Raw genomic sequence first — 21,888 nt, forward strand, 5'->3', positions numbered from 1 at the left:
CCGCCTGTAGTGCCTCAGAAAACCCCCAAATACGATTTCATAACTCGTCTATTTCGTCCATTCGTCAAACAACTTACCTTAGAAATTTCGTCAATTCGTCACTCGTCAATTGAACTTCACGAACCAAACTTTTGAATTGTTTCGTTTATGAATTCATATCTGGATCAAGAGAGTCAAAACACCACTACAAAATTGAAAAAAATTTCGAAAGCCGAATTTTTATCGAATAACCTATATGACGTTTGATGATAGGAATTCTTAATTAATCAGGCGGCAAAAAATGTATACATAGATAACACTTTTTGAGCCCACTTGACAGATTCATTCCGCGGACGTTACGTAGCCTGATACCGTAATTCTACGTGACAACATATTTAGCTTGGAAACGTATAGATGGCGATGTGTATGCTTTAGCCGTTTCAATTCAAATTTGTTTAGATGTCGCCGCGAACGTGCGTGAATGAAAAAACAACTGTTTGGCGGAAAATTGCGTTTGATTAATCTACATTGTATATTACATTTTACATATCTATTTCAATAGGCAAATCAAATATTTGGGTACGGTGCCAACAGAATGAGGCTTATAGCGGACCCTTGTAGCTCTTGCCGAATTCATTTCTTTCGGGGTTAGAGAATTAACTATGAAGAAATGCTACAAAACAAAAATTAGATGGATTTAATCTGAGGATTAAATAATTAATTACCCTATTTACCCTTGACTGCGTTCAAGTAGGCCAGGCCTACTAAGGCTATTGATAAATTACATTACATCACGTGGCACATCAAGCTGTTTTCGAGTTATTATTTTTTTCGTTTTAGCCAAAAGCTACTCTTTGACGACACGGCAGCTGCTAGTTTTAAGCTCGTATTGTCATTTTGGTTATGTGGAGCAAAATGTGTGTCCTTTAGTCATTGTTCCCCTTAGTTTTTGCAGGTTTTGGGGGGCATATGTCGCCTTTATTCTGTTATGATGTAACACGGGACATCAATAAAAACACGTTATATGGCCTAGCTTCTGCTTTTTTTCCGTCCGAACAAAGACCGATCACCGTTGACCCAGTTGGTCTCTGAAATGGCCACAAAAACCCGCTTACCATAAATTATCATACCAATGATTCAAGGACAAATTACGTCATAGAGGGCAATTTTTTACTCTTCTCAGAACGTATTTTTATCCTAGAACACATCGAAATCGAGGCTATATTCAGTGCATTGAGTGGCACACGTGACATACAAATCAAGGCCACTTGTGTCTCGCTTATCTGAGTCTGAACTGAATTATTTCCAAGGGCAATTTATGATGAGATACTACTTTCCTTTTCACAACATTAAAAGAACTCACAGCGGATTCCAACGAAGCGTATCTATTGCTATACGCTAATCACAAAATTCGCGAAAAGGTTGGTATTTATATATATATATATATATACAGGCTTACGCTTATTTGCTATTCAAGGGTCAATGTCTTTTTTCGATCAATACAATTCGATCTCGGAAAGTCGGGTCGATACCCTTGAAACGAGTATTTGATTAGCGTTCTAATGGCGTGATGCATATGGGTACATATGATATAGTCAGGTAACCTAGTGAGATTTTAATATACGTATTTTTTATAAACTTATAAAATATCGAGTCTCGCAGATCTGTAATAGGCCCAAAAAGTATGTGAATGAAATATTTTTCGTTTAAAGACAGACGACAGAAGACTGTGAGATTCGCTGGAAATGAATGTTTTGTCTTATACAGAAATCCGCACTAATTCCTGTTTAAAAATCGAACATTACGCCTGAAATCGTGTTAAAATGCAAATAAAACGGCATCATATATCACCAACAGCAAACTCACACTGCTTGGATGGTTCGAATGAAAACCGCTATAACCCAGTGATCGTCGCATTGGATATAATTTACCGCACAATTTTATCAAATATTTTTGATTTGAGTTTATCAAACTTGATATCGTAACTTACTAGGGAGATCTGTACCGATATGTCTAAGTTTGTACTGGATTTTTCCTGGGTCTAACAATATTAAGTCTATATATTGTGTAATCTAAATATTTCCGAAAAGCTTTTCTCAAAGCTGTAACTGATCCTTAACGAATAACGTGGAAAATTTTTTTTTCGAAAAGTGGCGCCATCTTGATCGATATAGCAGCGTAGATGTATTTTTCCCTCTCATCGCGTCGGGCATTACCCTCAGCCATGCGGTTGCCAAAGGGAAACACGTGGCAAGAAATTGTGACGCAGAATGAATATCCATATGAAAACCTTTAGATTGCGCTTTATTGAGAATAAACACTAAAAACTTATCAGAACAATTTCAACACGACTGTTGAGATAGGAACAATTTAAAAGTGCCATTTTTGAACTTTTTTTAGTATGCGGAAATGTTATGATATATACATATTTATATATTAGTATATCCCAACAACACCCTCGCACTGGTGTCGTCGAACTCAGAAACGCTTCTGCTGTTACAACAGTACTAACTATAACTCCGACGACAACGTTTAGTCTTAAAATCCGTATGCAAACATACTTATATATATATATATATATATATATATGTACAAAGCAACTATAATCAAAAACATTTGAATCTTAGCCCGAGCACCGAGCACGACCTGCATGCGCGCTGATTCATCAGAGACATATCAACGACATCAACATGATGGATTGTGACCGTGATAATAATTTTCCATTCTCATTCACCTGGCAGTCAGAAACATTCAAATCATGTTTTTCTTACACAAACGAAGACGCGCGCAATACAACTTTTTCGTCGCAAGTAAGTGTATTTATTCAAACCAGGGAAATTAATCAAACGCTGTTGATATATTTCATTCATACTTATGTTACTTAAACGAAAACAAAGTTAAACTTCTAGACTTTTTTTCTTTCCGGTTACTCATTTTCGAAATTTATATGAAACAATTCGACAATTCTCTAGAAATAAAGATTTTTTCCTGACGATTCGGTAACTGACAATACGTCACTGGTCTGAATTTCTTTATGAAAAGATTGTTATTTTTGAATAATCGTACATAATCGTAAACAGAATTTTGTAAATCGGTTATTTGAAAAAAATGATAATTTGGGTCAAACAGGTTTTGGGGAAACCTAGAAAATTAGAAATAAACCAAAATCCTAATTTTCGTCGAGTATCAATAACTTTGATTTTAAAACTCCATCGAACGAACGAAAATCCAAGCATCTATCGACCTGTTTTCCGTTATATTAATTATTCTGAAAAGTTTCGATGATTTATGCGTCAAATTCTGATATGTTTGAAGTTCCCTATTACGAGATAAATACTTATGCAATAATTTTCGATTAATACTACGGCGTGAATAAGCCGACCGTGCTGAGATGGTCCCCGCGACGGAAATGGTTGTCTACGCGCTGATTGGTACGAGTCGCTCCGACGCCGTGGACTATTAATAGTGAGCCGCTTCAGTCTGTTCGCTCTCCCAAGGTCACTCACCCTACCAATTCAATGTCCTCGGCACGATTGTTGACGTCACGGAATACATATTCATGACGGTGCCGGATTGGCTGCCTTTTCTTATAGGAACTAGAAACATGGGATCCATTGTTTTCAAGCCAGACCTAAACGAGTAAATAATGTGTAAAGGTCGATAACACTGACGCTGGCTACTGTCAATTAATCACATACTCCTAAACGGATTAATAGGATTCAGGATAGATTATTTTATTCAGAAGTGTATCAAATTGCTTCATCGGTAAGTGTACTTTTTTATTTGGATGACCTCTATGTCTCAAATTCAGTCGCTGGACTTTGTTGTGTTCTACTTTTGAAATTATCAGTAAATTAAGGGCCCAAAATAAAATGGCATAATATAAACGTAAAATTCTATCTTTACCAATAGCAATGAATTATGATTTTGTTCTAATCTAATATTTGGATAAGTTAAGATATCAAATTCTATCATATATAAAGGTGCTAACAATTTTCCTCGTACAAAATCTTTGTTTTCCCCGTGTATGCTACACTATTAACAGATAAACTAGTAAGCCTGTGAACTAATAATCTGAAGTTGATTGTTTTTTCTTATCATATCGCATTCGAGATCTGCAGTTTATAATGCGCCTATAGAAATATTCTTTAGTCAGTTTGACATGTGTATCAATGGAGTTCAAAAATGGAACCGATCGTATTTTCATTTCTATCTTTCGATGATCATATATGATGATTCACCTTTTCTCGAACACCGTCTGTTTTGCGCTTCACTCCGGGCGTACGTATGACATCTTTATTCAATAGGACAATGTGAAATTTGTGTAAGGTTGCCTCCCATCTTGCGAACAATGATTATCGTTTTTGTGTGGGATCTTTGTGTTCGTGCCCTTCAACAGTTAACCTCTGTGACCCAGGCGACCTCTCCCCATTTCATTGTAATATGCCACGCGTCTTTTCTGTGTTTCTAAAAATATTTCGAATACCCCTCCCGAAAAGTGCGCCGCAGGCAGTTTCGTTTAATTGTTTTTTTTCATTCAATCTCTTTCAGTATATGTGCAGTTTTTGAGAAATGTTTTTATTACTCGTATACGAAATTCATATGATTATATGCAGCTCAAAATATATCGGAAATATTAATGCGAAATTCTAATTGCATTATCCTATGGCCTTGGAAAGGTTAGCGACTCTTGAAGTGTTTTGCAACAGAATCGATATTGCGGTTCGCACTTTACCTAGGTCATTGTAGCCTGTGCACTTGAACAAGAATGAGAGCACCGTTAATTGATTATAACCCTGATACAAAATTCTATATTCATATGTATATATATATATAAAGCAATCATTTCGCATGAGTGTACAATCTCAGAACTTCGTGGGCGCAACTCTCTCGGAAAAACCACTTCCGCGATGTATCATGCGTCAGGAATGTCGTCTGGGTTCTACGAATTTCACTCGTAGATAAGTTTTTTATGATACGGAAGTTTATTATTAAATGCAATCCAACCAAAAATAGGGCTTGCCTTATGCCTCCATTTCTCATGATTTGATACTCGTATGAAAGATTACAATATGACACCCGCCCAATGACCTTGGTCGAGAACTAGATTGGGATAGATTGAACGCTACGATTGAACGCCAAGCCACACAAATACACGTGGTACGTTTTCTAAAGTCCGGGATATTTTCCCGGAATTAAGCTGAAAATAGCACGAAAACAAACCAATACAACGCAATGTATTTTAGACGATATTTTCTATATCTGATTGTTCGCTATAATGAGGCCGTGGATGTAGTTCATAAACTACTCCGCATAACTAAACTTAGCGAAACCGTTGAATAGAGTAATAACTCGACGTCGAATTTTTCTCGACCGTCCTTTATGCACCCCTGCGAGTTATGCTATATCGTTGTTTACTCCGTGAACGAAGAGGTCGTTTGCAGAATCAAGGTCGGCCTTTTATACACAGACTGTTTACAAACGTATCCTGTTACTGAACTAGGTTGAGAAATAGTTTGTTTTATTTGCGAGTAACCTTGCGAAAAATATAGCGCAGTATTGCATCACACGTGTTGGCTGCGCTTGAGCCGAGGCCAGGCGATGCATTAATCATCCTGTCTGCCGATGGCATTCCAAAAAGCTAAAAGATATTTACGCGTAAAACAAATATCGCCGAAAGTGCGTTGTCCCTTCGCATCCGTGTTAACTTTAACCACCGTCTAATTCTTTGTATATTTTAGGTCAAGATAGGTTTTCCAAAGAGCAAAATCGCCATGGACCCGTCATCGAACCGAGGCGGGGTGAACTGTGGAACAAACATACTCTCCGACCTGCTCAATAGAGGAAAAAACCAGTCGACAACACCTCCCCAACCGCAAAATGGATTTCAGAATAGTATCGAGTATAATTCGCAAAGATACCCGGGACCGGTCCCGACTACTGCTGTGGACGGGCGCCTTCCCTATCAAGGCTGGCCCATGATACCGTCGAACTATGGACCGTACACGTGTCGGTCGTATTCATCCCGGGGAATCGTTTCCCAGGACATCGAAATGACAGACAATACTAGGATGCACTCGCAATTAATGAAACCAAGCGACGGCTATCAGCTGCAATCACCGGGACACCAACGACCTTTTGAACATTTGCCCTCTAAAAGGAATACGAATAACATTCAAATGGTGGATGGTAGTATCTTAGCGTCGAATGAAATGTACATGTCCAACGCTGTTTGTATGTACATGTCTTTAAGGAATAATAATCAGTCGCAGGTATCCCCTCCTATCAGTTACCATCAACGGGCGGCCTTGGAATCGGACTCGTTCGAAGTGAGAACGGCTAGTCGCGGAGAAAATCCTAGTCCCGACAAAACAGACGCCGATAGTGGAATATGCACGGATTCCGAACAGGACGAACCGATGGACCTGTCGTGTAAGCCGCGCGGCCCGTCGCCCGAATGCAGCCGAGAAGGCTATCGGGAGTCATCCTTCCCGCCCGAAGATGAAGATAACAATTCAAACTCTTTACTACGAGGACTTTTGCTGCGCAGCCGAGATAAAAAACGCAGTGACTCGATCGGAGATTCGTTCCCGAATCCGAACGCTAAGGTTCGTCTGGCGAAGAAGAACTTGTTTCCAGTAAGCGCACGCGTCAGCGACTGGTTAGTGAAAATTGTGCAATTTGCCGATTCGATTCCCGAGTATAAGTTACTGACGCAAAATGATCGGGTGACATTGATCCTCGGTTCTTGGTCCAGATTACTGTTGTTGTACATGGCCGAGAACAATTTCCACTTCGTCGTCAGTCCAGAATCGGTGGAGTCTCCGCGACCAGAGTCACCAGATCATCCTCGCGCCCAGTCACCATCACAAAGTACTCACATACCCAATACAGTACCGACCATGAGATCTGTCGAAGTTCTACAAGGGCTTATTAGAAAGTACCAAAGCATGGGCTTGGACAGTCAAGAATACGAACTCATGAGAATTTCCATTTTATTCCATAATGGTAAGTGTTTCTAACTTTTGCTCGATTGAGCTTTCTTGAAATAATATATAATGTATAAAAGTCATATCATGTCACGGAAATTTTTGCGGGTTCACCTCCCCACTAATGACGTCATGCACAAGGTACTCATTGAAACAAATATCTTGCATATATTATATATATATATAAATATATATCAACTCGACCTGCCCTCTACCCCACCTCATGCAGATCGTGTGTTTCTGGCGAATTCAAAAGTTCACCGAGTTCACGGCGAGCATGCGGTAAACCTCGCCAATATCAGCCGGCGTTCAATAACATCGATTGACTGTTGCAACTCGCGGTATAGCCAGTTTATCCGTACTTTGGCGACAAAAGCTGCTGCCACAAATGACCATAGGTGACCGTATTGAATTTCGATGCGATTGTTAATAGCATGTCTAGTCGTTGGCTATTGTCGCTGGTATATTTCAGCCAGCAGGGTCATGTACCCTGCTTGACCCATGTGTTTGTAGATAGATATAGATGTCATTGAAAACCGTTCGGTTATGAGCGGTCAGTTGATTCGAAGGCCATTGGGTCAGATGTACGCGTCACAATGGTGCGTTGACTTCGCCTTGTTTATCGCATGTCGAATTTCCTATATTTTCAGATGCCGCATTTTTAGAGAATCTGGACCTGATCGAGCGCGTAAGACGTAACGCCTTGGGATGCTTAGAACGACATGCCAATGCTGCCCGACGCGATGACGTCATGCATTATTCTAAACTCTTGATGTCACTGCCCACCCTCTACAGTATAGAACCGAAAATGGTCGAGCACTTGTTCTGTCGACACATAACCGGCAATATGGATGTAGCCGTTTTTATCAAAGAAATGTTGAAAAGTTTATAGTTTACACATAGCGACAGTTCTGAGGTTATAGCTGGTCCATTCAAAATGGGTCCAGAATGGGCCAAATGAATGAACATTTCCAAGCGCTACGGAAACAGCGTTCATAGCGAGGCACGTTGCTCGTGCGCGCACGTTTATATGACAATATTATGACAATGAAATTGTTAAAAAATGTATCACGCCTGCAGCCTTATACATTCCACAATCCTAGAATAATGTGGCGTGAACGGTGGTGATTTTTGTCGTAGAGAAAATGACGATACATTGTCAAACAAGGAAAAAACTGCACAGGTGCACGCATTTCTGCTTACATGAAGCGAAGGGCATTATAAAAATCATTTCCAAAATTAGATGCTTATGTTATCGATCGGTCAGTTATACGCATATTTGCATAGTTGAAACGACCGATGTAAAAAAAGGTTTGATTGCTTCGCAATTTTCTTAGACGTAATGTAAATAATATGTTTTATAGATTAGCCAGCATTTCATTTAACCGCAAAGAAATCTGGCAGTGAACAAGATTTGACTTTGACTTCACAATTTTTCAACTGTTTAAACGTACAACGTATAATCGACGCCTCGTCAAAGCGATATCGTAATATTGAATATTGTAAAGATGCTTTTCGGAATGATCCCTAATGGCTCTACACACGGTGACAGGCGTCTGTGGCGAAAAGAATATTTTTTATAGATTGATATAAAATGCGTCTCTCCGGTGATATTTAAGGCCCTGTAAACGGTAACATTGCTCATGTGCAATGTTTATTTTGAATACATTTGTAAAGAGAGAGAGAGAGAGGGGGGAGGAGAGAGAGGGGGGAGAGAGAGATGTCGAGCAAAGAGTTTGTTAATCTCTTCTTTGAGAAGCGTCTCGTGCGTGTAATTCTAAGAAGTGCTAAAGATCATTTTTAATGAAATGCTTCTCCCGGTAAAATATTATACGTGCGGCTTCTTGTTGCGCCTATTTTTAGTCAGTGAATTATATCCGTATTTACGAATAGGATTTTTTTTTGTTTTTACAATCGATTCTGCAGAGTAAATATATAAACGCGATAAGCCAACATTTCAGGTTTCGACTGTAAACGGCCAAGGTCTGTACTGCTTAAACGACAGCTTGTGCGTAATTTAGGTTAACTTTGCGTCGTTGATTTGAAAGTGTTGGCCACCAGCCCACTGTTCTGAAAGCAAATAAAACACAATAAAAATACGATGACATTCATTCATTATCAATTATGAAAAGAAGTCGAGCGAATTTGAGTTTATTGAAGAATGCTAAGTGATCGACCAATATGTACATATATGAATTTAATTTATGAAATGCACGTAGCGGGCTTTACCGAAAAAAAAGTATACGAGTTGTACATGTACGATGAAATTCGGTCAGCTCAATTTTTCGAGGATATCCGGCGGGTTCCGGGTAAATGTTACATCGCGTGGTTCTCGGTGATTCAGAGCGCGTCGGTATTTGATACCGCATAACCTTCGTATCGGTTCTGTCGATTTGTCTATAGCCAAGCTTCGTGTTGCATATGCTGTTGTATATAATACGGTATCTAAGATGGAGACAAAAAAATGAACTGGAAATCTCGCGCTATCCAAAACGATCTAATCGTTGCGGTGTTTTCTCACAAATGTATTGAACCAATTTCTAATCAAATGTTACTTGAAACATTTCAGCATTTTTGTATTTACTGGGGATGAAATGTGTAAAAGTGCACTGCGACTAAGTCGAAATTATTGAGGGTCGGTTGCCTCGTTTTTTATTTTACAATAAAATGGCCGACGAAGTTGGCTTCGTGCAGTAATTTTGCTTGTAAATTCGTTTTCTAAAGATTTATTGTCTTGGCTACGAGATTGTCATTTAGCTTAAGAAAACTCTAGACGTGATGCTGCTTGGGAATCATCGACTAATTGTATATACGCATTTTGTATGCATTACATATTATATATAAGGATAGCGAAAAGTAAGTTTATCTGTGGTTTTATAGGCAACCGACCGCTTAAAACAACATTTCATTTTTTCGTTGTTCGTTATAGAATTGTCCATGAAATGGTCAAAAAGTCGACACTAATAGTAAGGGTGATAATTATGATTATGATGATTATAATTCATTTGAAGCGTGAGTGTCATCTAACGGAAGCAGGGTTAGGCTTGTTATTACATTCGATGAAGTGCAGATCAACGCGTCAATAAATAAGAACTTGTGTGTGTGTGTATATTGTATAACGATTTAACGGAATTTGACGATTGTAATAATGATGTGATTTGTCGAATGTTGGTGAAAAAAAACATACTTCGTTTATGGATCTCTATCGTAGTTGTTCGTGTAAATAAATAAACAATTTTTGTATAAAAAGTACACCATAGATCATTCTCTTTTTTCTTTCTGTCTGCAGACGCGGGCGACTAGATAACAGACACACGCGCGACTTTATGAAAAAGATCAATCGTCGTTTGTTTCACCTTGGCGTAAAAATGGGACAGCTTCGCAAGCAAATGAAGTCATGAAACTTGTTTTGGCGTATGGTATTACGTACTTAGATATATTCATATACGATAGATTGTACATAAATCTATCTATCTGAATCACAGGAACTAAGGCCGCAGAACAAAGCGAAAATATATGCACTCAAACACACTTGCCACCGCAATATACGTGTATACGACATTCAAACTGAGGAGGAGTTAATAACCAGAGTGTTGTTCGACCTTAGGGGTCAGAACTTTCCTGACCGCGCATTGACATCGGCGTACTTGGTCAAAATGGACAATGGAAATAAGCGCTTGACCGATGGTGTCCATGGTACTTACTGAGAAATTTGCCACCGCATCATGACCGAACGTGTGAATATGTAGGCGGCCCCTCGGATTAAAAATGAAAGGGCACATAGATCTAATCAGACGACCCGGCCTTTTTATAGCATTTAAGTCTGTGCCGAACTATAGGGCCTATATAGTTCGACACAGACTAAAAACCTGTTCACCGAATCAATAACAATTCTGAATGAAAAATATGTCACAAATTCATGTATACAGCCTTGAAAAACCTGAACTAGAATTCTATGCAGCACAAATAAGTCGCGTTGCCAAAAGAATTAAAAACAGGATATCTATTTTGATCTACTTTCATCATACCAGCTTATCAATAAAACTATTGTTCACGTTACATTTAAATAGTGCACTAGACCCATATTTATAATGTACATATATATTGCTTTCCATATTAGCCTGCGACATCTTGACGTCTAGTTATAGGGCGGTATGTTATTATGGGACAGCAGGCTTTATGGATAGAATTTGAGTCAGAGATTTGCTATCCATGCAAATATAATTTGAAAATAACAATGTCAGATCATCAAGACAAAATTCAAAACCCAGTCACTTATTTGCTTATCCAAGCCAAGGTCACCATGCCTCATCCCGCAGAGAATATAAGAATACAAGTTGTTTTCGTCAAAATATGTTATTGAAGACTAAGAATGAGTAGACTTTTTAACGACGCCACCGCGGCTGTTTGTCAAGCGATCGACAAGGTCATACGTGACCTTAGTCTGTGTGGCAATATATCGTCTGATGTTCCATTGCAGACGACATTGCATAACTCAATTAATCTTAGATACATTAGTCAGCTTAAAAATAGTTGACGTCGAAGTAAACTGTGCCAGACACACGATATGTGCATCCATCATCATTCATTTTTGTAGCCACATCACTCGGTTGCATCTTGATCACGTCAACATTGCGCAACCCTCAAACACAAAACTAAAATTTACATCGCCTTTTATTGGATTCGTCGACCTTGTACGTATGTCTGGCAGTGCATTGCTTTCTTGATCCAACACTAACTCTACCATTTTCCATCGGAAAATTCTCTCAAGGTCCCAGGCAATCTGAGAGTAAGAGTACTCGATGAACCAACGGCGATAGACGCACCGAGATCGAGTGTTCGTTGACCACAGAACGTATCGTAAAAATCATAATACGGATATCGTAACTTTTACATCAATTACTTGCGCACAAAATGCTAGTGAAATGTCGATGAAGCGCACTAGATGACATCGGGGTGTTGTCTGCCGAATGACTCCATAAAAGCATTTATGTCAAGGTTAGTTTTTGTAAACCTGCGATAAAATACTAGGCAGATTTTGACTCAGTTGCGAGTCAGCCGCATGCGCGCATAATAGTTTTTGTTATTCGCTGGTTCGATACTGAAACGCGATGACTGTCGAACTTCAACTAATGGAAGATCGAAACGTTTCCGTGACTGAAACAATTAAGATTACACTTGTTTCATTGCGATTATGCCACAGAAATGACCAAAAAGTAACCCTAATGTGAGATGTCCCCGCGATCGATGACCTCCGAAAGGTGACATACAGCAGTGCTGCGTGTACCAGCCTTGACCATCATAATGCATGTACGCATATATGTATGAAAGGCTTGGTGAAGTAATTAATCGTTCAGTAGCCGGTGGATGACCCAGGAATTTCATAACAGCACCCGTGTGATTAAAAGACAGACACATATATGTGTGTGTATAATTCAACCTCGATCTACATGGTGTCATCGCGAGGTCACTTATCAAAATCAAATCAAATACTATCAAATATTATCACTTCAATTGAATGATCATTTTCAAGAGATCCGTGATAAATTATGTGGCCTATGTTTTGACGTTTGATAGGTGTATTCATATGTCGTCAGAAATCAGAATACGTATTATCAATGTCAGGCCTATACTGGGATTTCCCCTATAACATAGGTCTGAAGATAAATTCTGTCAACTAAGGGAATTAAATTTTTACACATATCTTTCCTGTGTTCAAAAGTTCGTTGAAGAATATCTGGTATTTGAAAGTTTTCGGGTTGTAAACACCAGTCAATGAAAGTATATGATGACACTAGGTTTTGTTAGTATCTGGGTAGTTAGGAATACCTTACATAAAGGACTATTCAATTGTAGATATGGTGCCCTTGACCGCACCTTAATTTTTTGTTGTTTACGCATACTACGATTTCAAGTCGAACTGGCTTTTCTTGGTAAATTGTATTGCAAACAAGGTCATAGCTACGATCTGGTCTCTCCTTAAGAAAATAACTTTTTAGAAAAAAGATCAAAACGATTCTCGCAAACAAAAAAACATTTTCATCTGTTTTACACTGTCAGGGTCACAAATAAATTCTCAAGTAAACGGATTGTGGTTGAGTCGCGACGAAGTGGTTGAGTCGCAGAAGGGATTTTTGCTCGCTCTATTGCAAAATAAGACATTCGCGGCATAGAAAAAAAATCAGCGAACGGCCAGGGATCGCTTGTCGGTCATAAACCAGGTCTTACCAATACGAATGCGAAAGTATGATTTGAAAACCGTAAAAACCGTGATACCTAGTACACGTTATTTAAGGGGTTCTTTGTGGGTGGATGTGCATTACGCCGTCGATATATGCGTTTCATAATAACAATTACAATTGTGAATTTTGGCGTTTATTTTGTAATTAGATATATATATTTCATAAGTCCCATTTTGTTGTTGGATAAATGTAATAATTATCTAACTGATTAATTAATAATCATTTAATTATCTAGACTGGTTGCCGTGCAATCCAAGGTTACTTCTTTGTTACTTATGTAATTCATAGTATGATATTATTCATTGTCGACAAAACAATATATGCGTTATTTTTCAAGGCGTCAAAAAACATTCAAGTCACGTTCCTTGTTCATTGGCAGCATTCGAATAAATATATCCATATTGGTTTTTGTTCAGATCCAGTGATTCTACCTATCTCTATAAACTAGGTATACGGAAGTGATAGATGTGTATGGTGTTTGTTATCTAATGCCATATTGCAGTCATCTGTCTAACAGTAACAGTTGTTCTTTTGAATATTGAAATAAGAACGATTGTCCCTCTGAATCATTTGATTTGATCGATTCCTACTTGGTGTGACCCATACCTGCCCGGAAGCGGATCGATTTGGAATCGGAAATCGACGTACAATAGTCGATCGAATCGACAAAGATGTATTTCTCTTTTTAACCGACAAACGTTTAACAGGTTCGGATTATCATTTCTACTTCTGTTGTCTGACGAAATACATATCGAGATTTGGAAATAACTGCATTTATAGAAGGTTAAGATCATATTGTCCGTTTTTATATCTTTCTATTCGTTTTTTTGTCTTTTTCCACGTGTATAAATCTTATCAAGTCTATGTGCAAACGGCTTCAATTCCACATTGTGTAGTGCAATAAGAACAGTTTATCAAATAAATGTATAAATACATGGGATCAATAATTAAGCTTGTCCTTATGCAGTTTTATTGAATTAACTAGTTTTAGATGAATCCTTGTTGCAGCTATTTCAAGATGAGGTTACTGGCAGGTTAAATCGTACCAAAGGCGTGCCGTATGACATTCCTATTTTGTTGTATCCCCGATGTTGAACTCGCCTTGACATTTTCAGTCCTTTGGAACCGTCTTGGCCATCAATAGTTTTGCGGTCAACAAAAGTGAAGCGTTTTTCAGTTCTTATATAAACACATCCGGTTTAGAAATATATACAAAAATTTTTTTCAACGCGCAAGCAAGTCGTGTGAATTCAATAATTAATGAATATGAAATATATATATTTTTTCATTTGTTTGTTATTGAGTTTTCGCACATATCTCCATAGATTCCCGTCCTATATTGTCCAACTGTTATTCCATTATTGATTCTTCAGCTGATATGAACGTCTGGTTCAATGACAAGGACGATTAGTAGCGACACGTGCTTACCTACCCTTGAACGTTTGTCGCACGCAAAGTCTTGTGCAATGTATACGTAGATGAAAAAAGTGAAAACGCATGTTGGGTATTTCACAAAATGAAATATTAGTATATGTATAGAGTGTTATTACATTTCATATTCTTAAGGGATCGGCAGATGAACTTCTAGTTTCTTCACACTCACGTGTTATGCGACCAACATGCGTTGTTGCATCGCGCACGGCATCATCAGTATTTGTTGTTGTCGCTTCTGATTGTTGTATATATATATATATATATATATATATATATATATATATATATATATATATATATATATATATATATATATATATATATACATATATATATATATAAACTTTATTGTCGAAGTATTACAACAACTTTTATGACAAAATTAACATAATATCATAATTAATCGGAGACAGACAGTTTGTGTTCTCCAAATCATGTAGGTTGAAATCAATTTACCAGAGAATAATTAAATGACATGGAGAACTTACAACACAGAATGGAAATTGCGAGTAAATAACTACATACACTTGAAGATACAAACAGTTAGCGTTCAAGACGCGATATTCAGTTACTAATCTCGGACCAATGCCCGTAAGATTTTTGAATAATCGACATGAATTAATAAACGTAAAAGACTTAGAGTGTATTCTTGTGATGTAAATTCAATGATGACGATAACAACGAATTTCAGAAATAATGATGATAATTGTTCTCAAGGTAAGTGTGGTGATCGTGAATTAAAATGTATCATTGCATATTATCGTGATGCATGGAACTTATGAGGTCACGATAGAACTCATAGTGTAGGTAATGAATTTCTGGGAGGATTGTAGCTAAGCCCAACACGGGGCTCATTGGCGTTGGTCTTTTTTATCAGACGTATATCATCAATGGGTGTAACGTATCATAGCGACGGGTATTATTGAGTTGATAGTCGTCGATACGAGCAGACGCGAGGTGCACATTCACCAACAAGCCGTATTATATTGATCTCCTAACATCCAATAGATCAATCTGATGTGAAAATCTATTTCTAGTCGCGCTGAATGAATCAATTCATCTCAGTAGTTTTTAAGGCTATACAAGTACATTGCTTATACATTATTCGCAATCATGAATAGTATTTTTAGGAGTAATTTTCTTCTCTGTATACGTACGATACGTTGCTGCATCCAAATATGGCATTGACCAGGTGGATATACGTATAAACTTCTATTGTGACCAAAACTTCATTAAGACTAATCTCTTTGATTTTTTGCCAAACTTAGGCCTACTTAGTTCTAAGCGTTTTCGACGGAAAAAAAACAAAACAAAAATACGTACTACACGTTAGTGCAGTCATTTTTCGCGCTATGTGACGTCAATACGATCGAGTTGTACGCCCATTGACTCGACGCCAGCTAGTTTTCAGCTCGGTTTCTCTACCTCAGTGTTATTACGATCGAACGCCATCAATCTCATCTGAATGCATTACCGACGACCTTCACAGTCGCTTTTGAGGTCAGACGCAGACGCAATCGCGCGCATACGCAAGGTCACTTTTTATAGTTTGCTTGAATGGCAATTTTTGTCGTTTGCAATCTTTCCTTAGTATTGACAGCTATCGGGCTCGTCTACATCTTGTTAACTCATATAATTGATGTATCTTAAAACTGCTCGTATTTGTCGCTAGCTGCCAACGCGGCAGCGGGCACGTCGAAAAGGATTTGCCAATAAAAAAACCTGCTCGAAAATTCCCCTCGTCCATCGCCTAGCGGGAGTACGCCAGGCAATTGCTTCGCAAAATTGCGTAATAGAAAAAACTATTCAGCAATATAATGCCTCCCTAATGGCTTCCATGATATATTACCCGGCGGATCTGTCAGGATTCTGCAGACACGAGCCAGCCACGATGGATAAAGGAAAAAAGAAAATAAATGCAGGCAAAAAGTACGCATAATAGGGGATATTTTTTGTTTTTTATTCCTAATGCTGTCTCGGTGTTATGCAAATCCAGAATATGGCGGATGACGGATTCGACTGCTATCTAGCTGCTGTGTCCTCGTTGTTAGAAAAACACGACAGATTTTTGAAATGAAAAAATCATAGCTGACCTACATCGCAAAAAATAAATGCAAAGTAAAATTCGATGCAAATCATGGAGAAAATATATATTAGCGCGTAGATCTTTGCCATAGATTTATTCAGGGTATAAGGTCGAGGTTATTCACAAATAATTATTTATAAAATAAAGATCAATCAATAACTCAATATCACGGCTATATCAAATAGTTGATCAATAGTTTGATTTTATTTTCCTAGCGATGAATCAAAGTTTCTTTCTAGTTGTGCCTCTTTAATGTTGATATGTTATATCATCTATGAAAAGTAAGAAAAAAAAACATGGTGCTTCGTTTTCGGCCAATCGCCGACAACATTCCTCTATCTGAAATGCCGACAGGGTCCCTAACAGAGGATGGTTACATAACATTATTTAGAGAAGTGTATCGTTTCACCTTCGATTTGTAAATCAATACCACCCCTGTGTACCAAAACGTGTTTCCATGGTAACTACATTACTGTCGTTTGGTTTTTTCCCTCGGATTTGCGTCAAGGACGCAAGAACGCGCGCGACGCTTGTGATGACGACGGCGGTTATTTGGAGTACCGAGATTGGATTCGAGTGTTTCCGTGAATAAGTCGACGGGCGCGTGTGATTGAGTGATGGTTCATCTGGTGCAGTGACAATATTCTCTCGGGTCAACAAAAAAATGATGTCGTTCACCGCCACGTTGAGAAAATACGTTCGACGTGCTCGATGGAGCTTTTTCTACATTACATAGCATCAAGATACGTTATGTATTTTTGATAGCATCGAAAAGTGTCGTGACACGCAAATTTAGATACACCCCTGGTCAGTCTATGAATATTCGAAACTGCGATTCATGATGACTTGAAATGAAGGTTTTCCCGAACCTTTTAAGACGACAGTTTCTAACGATAACTTTACACCGACGGTCAGACAGACGCGCTCTCCACCCAGACGAGACGGTGTGTCTGAGTTTGAAATAAAAGATTAAGGATTTTTTATCATAGGATATTTCACCGTACACCATAATCTGTAAGACCCTGTATCTAAACCGCAGGCGAACATGCAGCGATGACGATGAATATATATGAGAGTACTGCAAATCGTGACAATATATCATGATAGTTTCGTGACATTTAGATTTTATGTATGTAGGTAATGAACATGGAGAAAAAGAATGTCTAAGATAAAGACACGCATTAAAGGGCGTGGTGATTACTCGACAAGAGCACCTCATCTCCGTGACCTTTCATTGTGACCTTGCAATGACATGTAGCGTTCCACGACCCGACAATAATTATACGGTCGCCATTAATCCAAATATATTCAGACATTTATATCATAAGATCACTTTCTATTTTTTGCACGCCGAAACCATAGAAAAATCCTTGACTGTTTCAACGCGGTTTCAGAAATTCATAACCCTGTATTTATTGAAATATTGTTGATGATTATCAAACGGGTAATTTCGTTTCGCCTCTCTTTCATATGGCACTAATCAGCGACAGAAATGTTAGACACGTGTTCATCAATTAAACCTATACGTAAACACATTTTTTATCTTTAGTTGATTAATGAATAGTGAGCGCGATGATAGGAGATATTTTTCTTGTTGATGCTTTGTTGATCATTTCATGCGAGACTGACAGCTCGAGATATTTTTACGGTTGCGCTGTCGCGCCTTTTCGTTGAATAATGCGGCTTAGAAAATACATCCCCGCAAGCTTACGCAGGCTCTGCGATCGAGATTGTACCGAGACGTTTGAAGGTAAACCGTCTGTTTCCTGGAATCTCGTCTGCTTTCAGGTGACACAGAATTGATACACAAAAAAATTCAAAGTCTGCTTGCAGACATTCACTTTTTAAGCGATGAAAAGTCATTACATTCAGTATATATTTACAATATCAAGCCTGCTTCGATTCATTAAACATTAATCAGCATATTAGTCTGAGCTATCACAGAATACTGTTTAAGAATGAATATCTGATGAATTTGATAGCTCGATGTTTTATCATACTTTGCTTGTATACATTCTGTTACACGGTATGATTATGGCATGACGAATAAATCATTGAATCGAAAGTTTTTTTTCATATAGAGGAAATTCCAAAAACGAGACTCTCTTGTCCGCTGTTTTAAAAATCCTCGTGGATCAGATACTATTATATCAAGTTATGTATAGGATCGACTTCATGTTGAAATTCAATTGGTCGAGTTTCCTTGTGTGGATCAAACCCTAGGACGCGCGTGGGACTACTGAGAAAATGAAACACAATACAATCGTTTGTAAATATATTCACTTCGTGTCCTTCACATTTTCCCTTCGTAAAAGTCGTGTCACTCGAAGTGGTATTCGTTATTTTCTCCTAGCATCAGAATTCCGGGAAAACGCGATTAGATCACAAAGAAAAAGTGTCTTATTTTGTCATGGCACCGAAGAATATCTAATAGTATCCTGACATTTACTGACACGAGTTTGCAAGAAGATTCACCCGTTCCATTTTCAAGAAATGTTACTATACACGTCTTCAGATCAAATGTTCAACTATCGCATAAACTGCTACCCGCGTATAACTCATCGTTATAAACACTTATACAAAGATCCTATTTTGACAGACACACTGGCATTGTCTGATCCACCAGCTGTATGTTTTGCCGTTTCAGTAATCATGATCGTTTGTTTTGACATCGGATGAATGTAAAAATCGGATCATAAGGATCAAAATTAGTAGCTCGACACAATGATAAATAGTATGTTCAAGTTTAATCTACGTATATAAAATATACAATATAATACATGATAAGGTTCCTGTGACTCTATTGTAAATTTAAATGACGAAATGAATAAGTATATATTTTGATATATGCTGACATAAATAGGAATGCAAAGCAGGATAATAAACGTCGCAAACAGATTATAAAACAACGATAACTATAAGTGCAACGGAAAATATCATTGAATATATCATTACAATTCTGAATTAAGTAGGAATTATTCGGTTCATAAATCATACAATTCAGCTATTCTCAAGATATTTCCATGACGAGTTTCTATTCAACCGTGTTTCCACTAGAAAGAAACACAGTTTCAAACCTCTAGCAAAAGTTGAACAGATTATAATAGACTTACTTCTCAGAATTACATCATACTAATTCTAGGGTCTTTGGTTATGAATATACCTGAACGAAGTCAAACAGATAAACATTTTCCCCAAGTTTTTCTTTCAGGACGACTTGCCAAATTTACGACATTGGTAGCGGTATCAATTATCAGTGATTTAACGCATCGTTGCGTATTCACGCAGGCCTATCTTTCGCTTCCTCGTTACGGGGCATTATTAACTTAGAGGACTTCTTCTACATCAACATAATTATAACGGCCAAAAGAAAATTACAGTTACGAAACTATCATCGGACTATTTACACGTGGAAAACGCCCAAAAATATAGAAAATGATCTTCAACCTTGTTTTGTAGTTATTTCCAAAATTTCGATGTACTATTGAATTAAGCAGCCAAATTAACCTCAACCAGTCACTTGCCGGTTCAGGCTGGTCGGAAGATCGGAACCGAAATGTCCAGGTGCTTCGATCTAAACAAAAAATTCTGTAATTCCACCCATCACGCAAATGTATCTGTTATCAAAAAGACACGAAAATCTATCTGGTAGAAAAAAGCGCCATGAAATATATCTATCAACGTCATTCACAATTCACAATTGTAATTGCTATCTAGAAACGCCAATATTGATGACGTAGTGTACATCCACTCACACGGATCCCTTAAATAATGCATACTAGTTATCCATGTATAAATCTATGATTATATCAACGGTTTTACGGCGTCAAAAAACTGTCTCATGACATTGTGTAAAATTCATTGAATTTTCTCATAAAATATTGCGATGACGATTTGGCAGCTGGTTTACCAAATGCGACGGCGGTCTATTCAACACACTAAACCACCTAAATAAAAAAAAACGCGCAAGGTTAGGCTTCTATAATGCTGGATCATGTAACAAATATGAAACGTGTCGCCTTATTCATATTCAAATTTCATAGAAATGTTATGTCACCGGGTGAGTTTGGCATAACCCGAGGTAAAGCTGGCATTTTATTCAGCTTGAGTTTATACCTCCATCCATGGATCATAGATAATTGTAGCATTTGAGAAATTTTGACTGATTCTTTATCGATAATTTCGAAATACTTTATATTTCGCCACATTACTACTTTTTATCTCCTTTCTCTCAAGAAAGAGAATTATTTTCGGTAGTCTTTGATCGGTCGCATCGTTATCACGTTTCTGAAACACATGTCTAACGTCAATCGGCTGCGTAAAAATGTCGATTTCAAACTGTCAAGGTCGTCATGACGCGTGCCCCGACGTCGTGAAAAACTATTAGTTAGACTCCATGACAACCGGGGTAATATTCCAACTGTTCAAAAATATAGAAATCATATTCTAGGGCTATCGACCTCGCGGACAATATGGATCGGATTACTTCGACTCTCCTTATAAATATTTCGGTCAAGTAGACACGTTTCCCGATAGCTGCCTGGTTTTTCAAATATTCAAATGATCTCATTTTGGTTGCGCGAGCCAGAGCAAATCGTGTGGAGTGATGCTCTATGAGGTTCAATGATCACTGAATCAAAAACTCAAAAAGATGTTGTCCCCAAAACATCCAACAACAGACGCGTTAGTTTCTGGAGGAAATCATATTTTCAATAATCCCCAACATCACCAATCATATAATATATGATTGGTTTTATTTATTTTACGCATTTATTTTTCGCATGTAATTTTATATTATAAAATAACATGCGAAAAATAAATGCGTACTATAAAGTATTTGTTGAACTGTGAAATTAAAGACAGTTTTCACGCTGTACACGAAAGGCGGTTTGCCGCGTGAAAAGTCGAATGTTCTAACGCTTGTACGGCTGCTATATCTACGAATAATCACGAGAAACACTGCAACGTGACATTTTCAAAGAGATGGTTTTGAAATTATATAACATCGAAATAAAGGAAAAAACAAATTCTTGAAAACTAAGAATTTGAAACCAATTCTTCCGCGACTTAGCAATAGGGGCCAGCGTCAAAAAATCGTGGTATGAATTGAATTGAAGTATTATCATAGAAATATATTCAAATAACAATACAAGTAATA

General features: G+C 37.8%; 1 protein-coding gene across 4 annotated transcripts; it reads left to right on the plus strand.

Annotated features, from left to right (window-relative positions):
- Positions 1-1,273: 1,273 nt before the first annotated feature.
- On the plus strand, positions 1,274-10,211 carry LOC141909086 (uncharacterized). Of its 4 annotated transcripts, XM_074799450.1 has the most exons (4): positions 3,351-3,476; positions 3,573-3,744; positions 5,721-6,987; positions 7,619-10,211. In XM_074799450.1, the coding sequence occupies exons 3-4, from the start codon at positions 5,754-5,756 to the stop codon at positions 7,858-7,860; spliced, it is 1,476 nt and encodes a 491-aa protein (XP_074655551.1). In that variant the 5' UTR covers positions 3,351-3,476; positions 3,573-3,744; positions 5,721-5,753; the 3' UTR covers positions 7,861-10,211. The 4 variants fall into 4 exon arrangements, with proteins under 4 accessions (XP_074655552.1, XP_074655549.1, XP_074655551.1 ...); XM_074799451.1 differs by lacking the exons at positions 3,351-3,476; positions 3,573-3,744 and adding an exon at positions 1,274-1,400; XM_074799448.1 differs by lacking the exons at positions 3,351-3,476; positions 3,573-3,744 and adding an exon at positions 2,622-2,789.
- Positions 10,212-21,888: the final 11,677 nt, after the last annotated feature.

The sequence above is a fragment of the Tubulanus polymorphus genome, chromosome 7 (assembly GCF_964204645.1).
Source record: "Tubulanus polymorphus chromosome 7, tnTubPoly1.2, whole genome shotgun sequence".
Taxonomy (NCBI): Eukaryota; Metazoa; Nemertea; class Palaeonemertea; order Tubulaniformes; family Tubulanidae; genus Tubulanus; species Tubulanus polymorphus.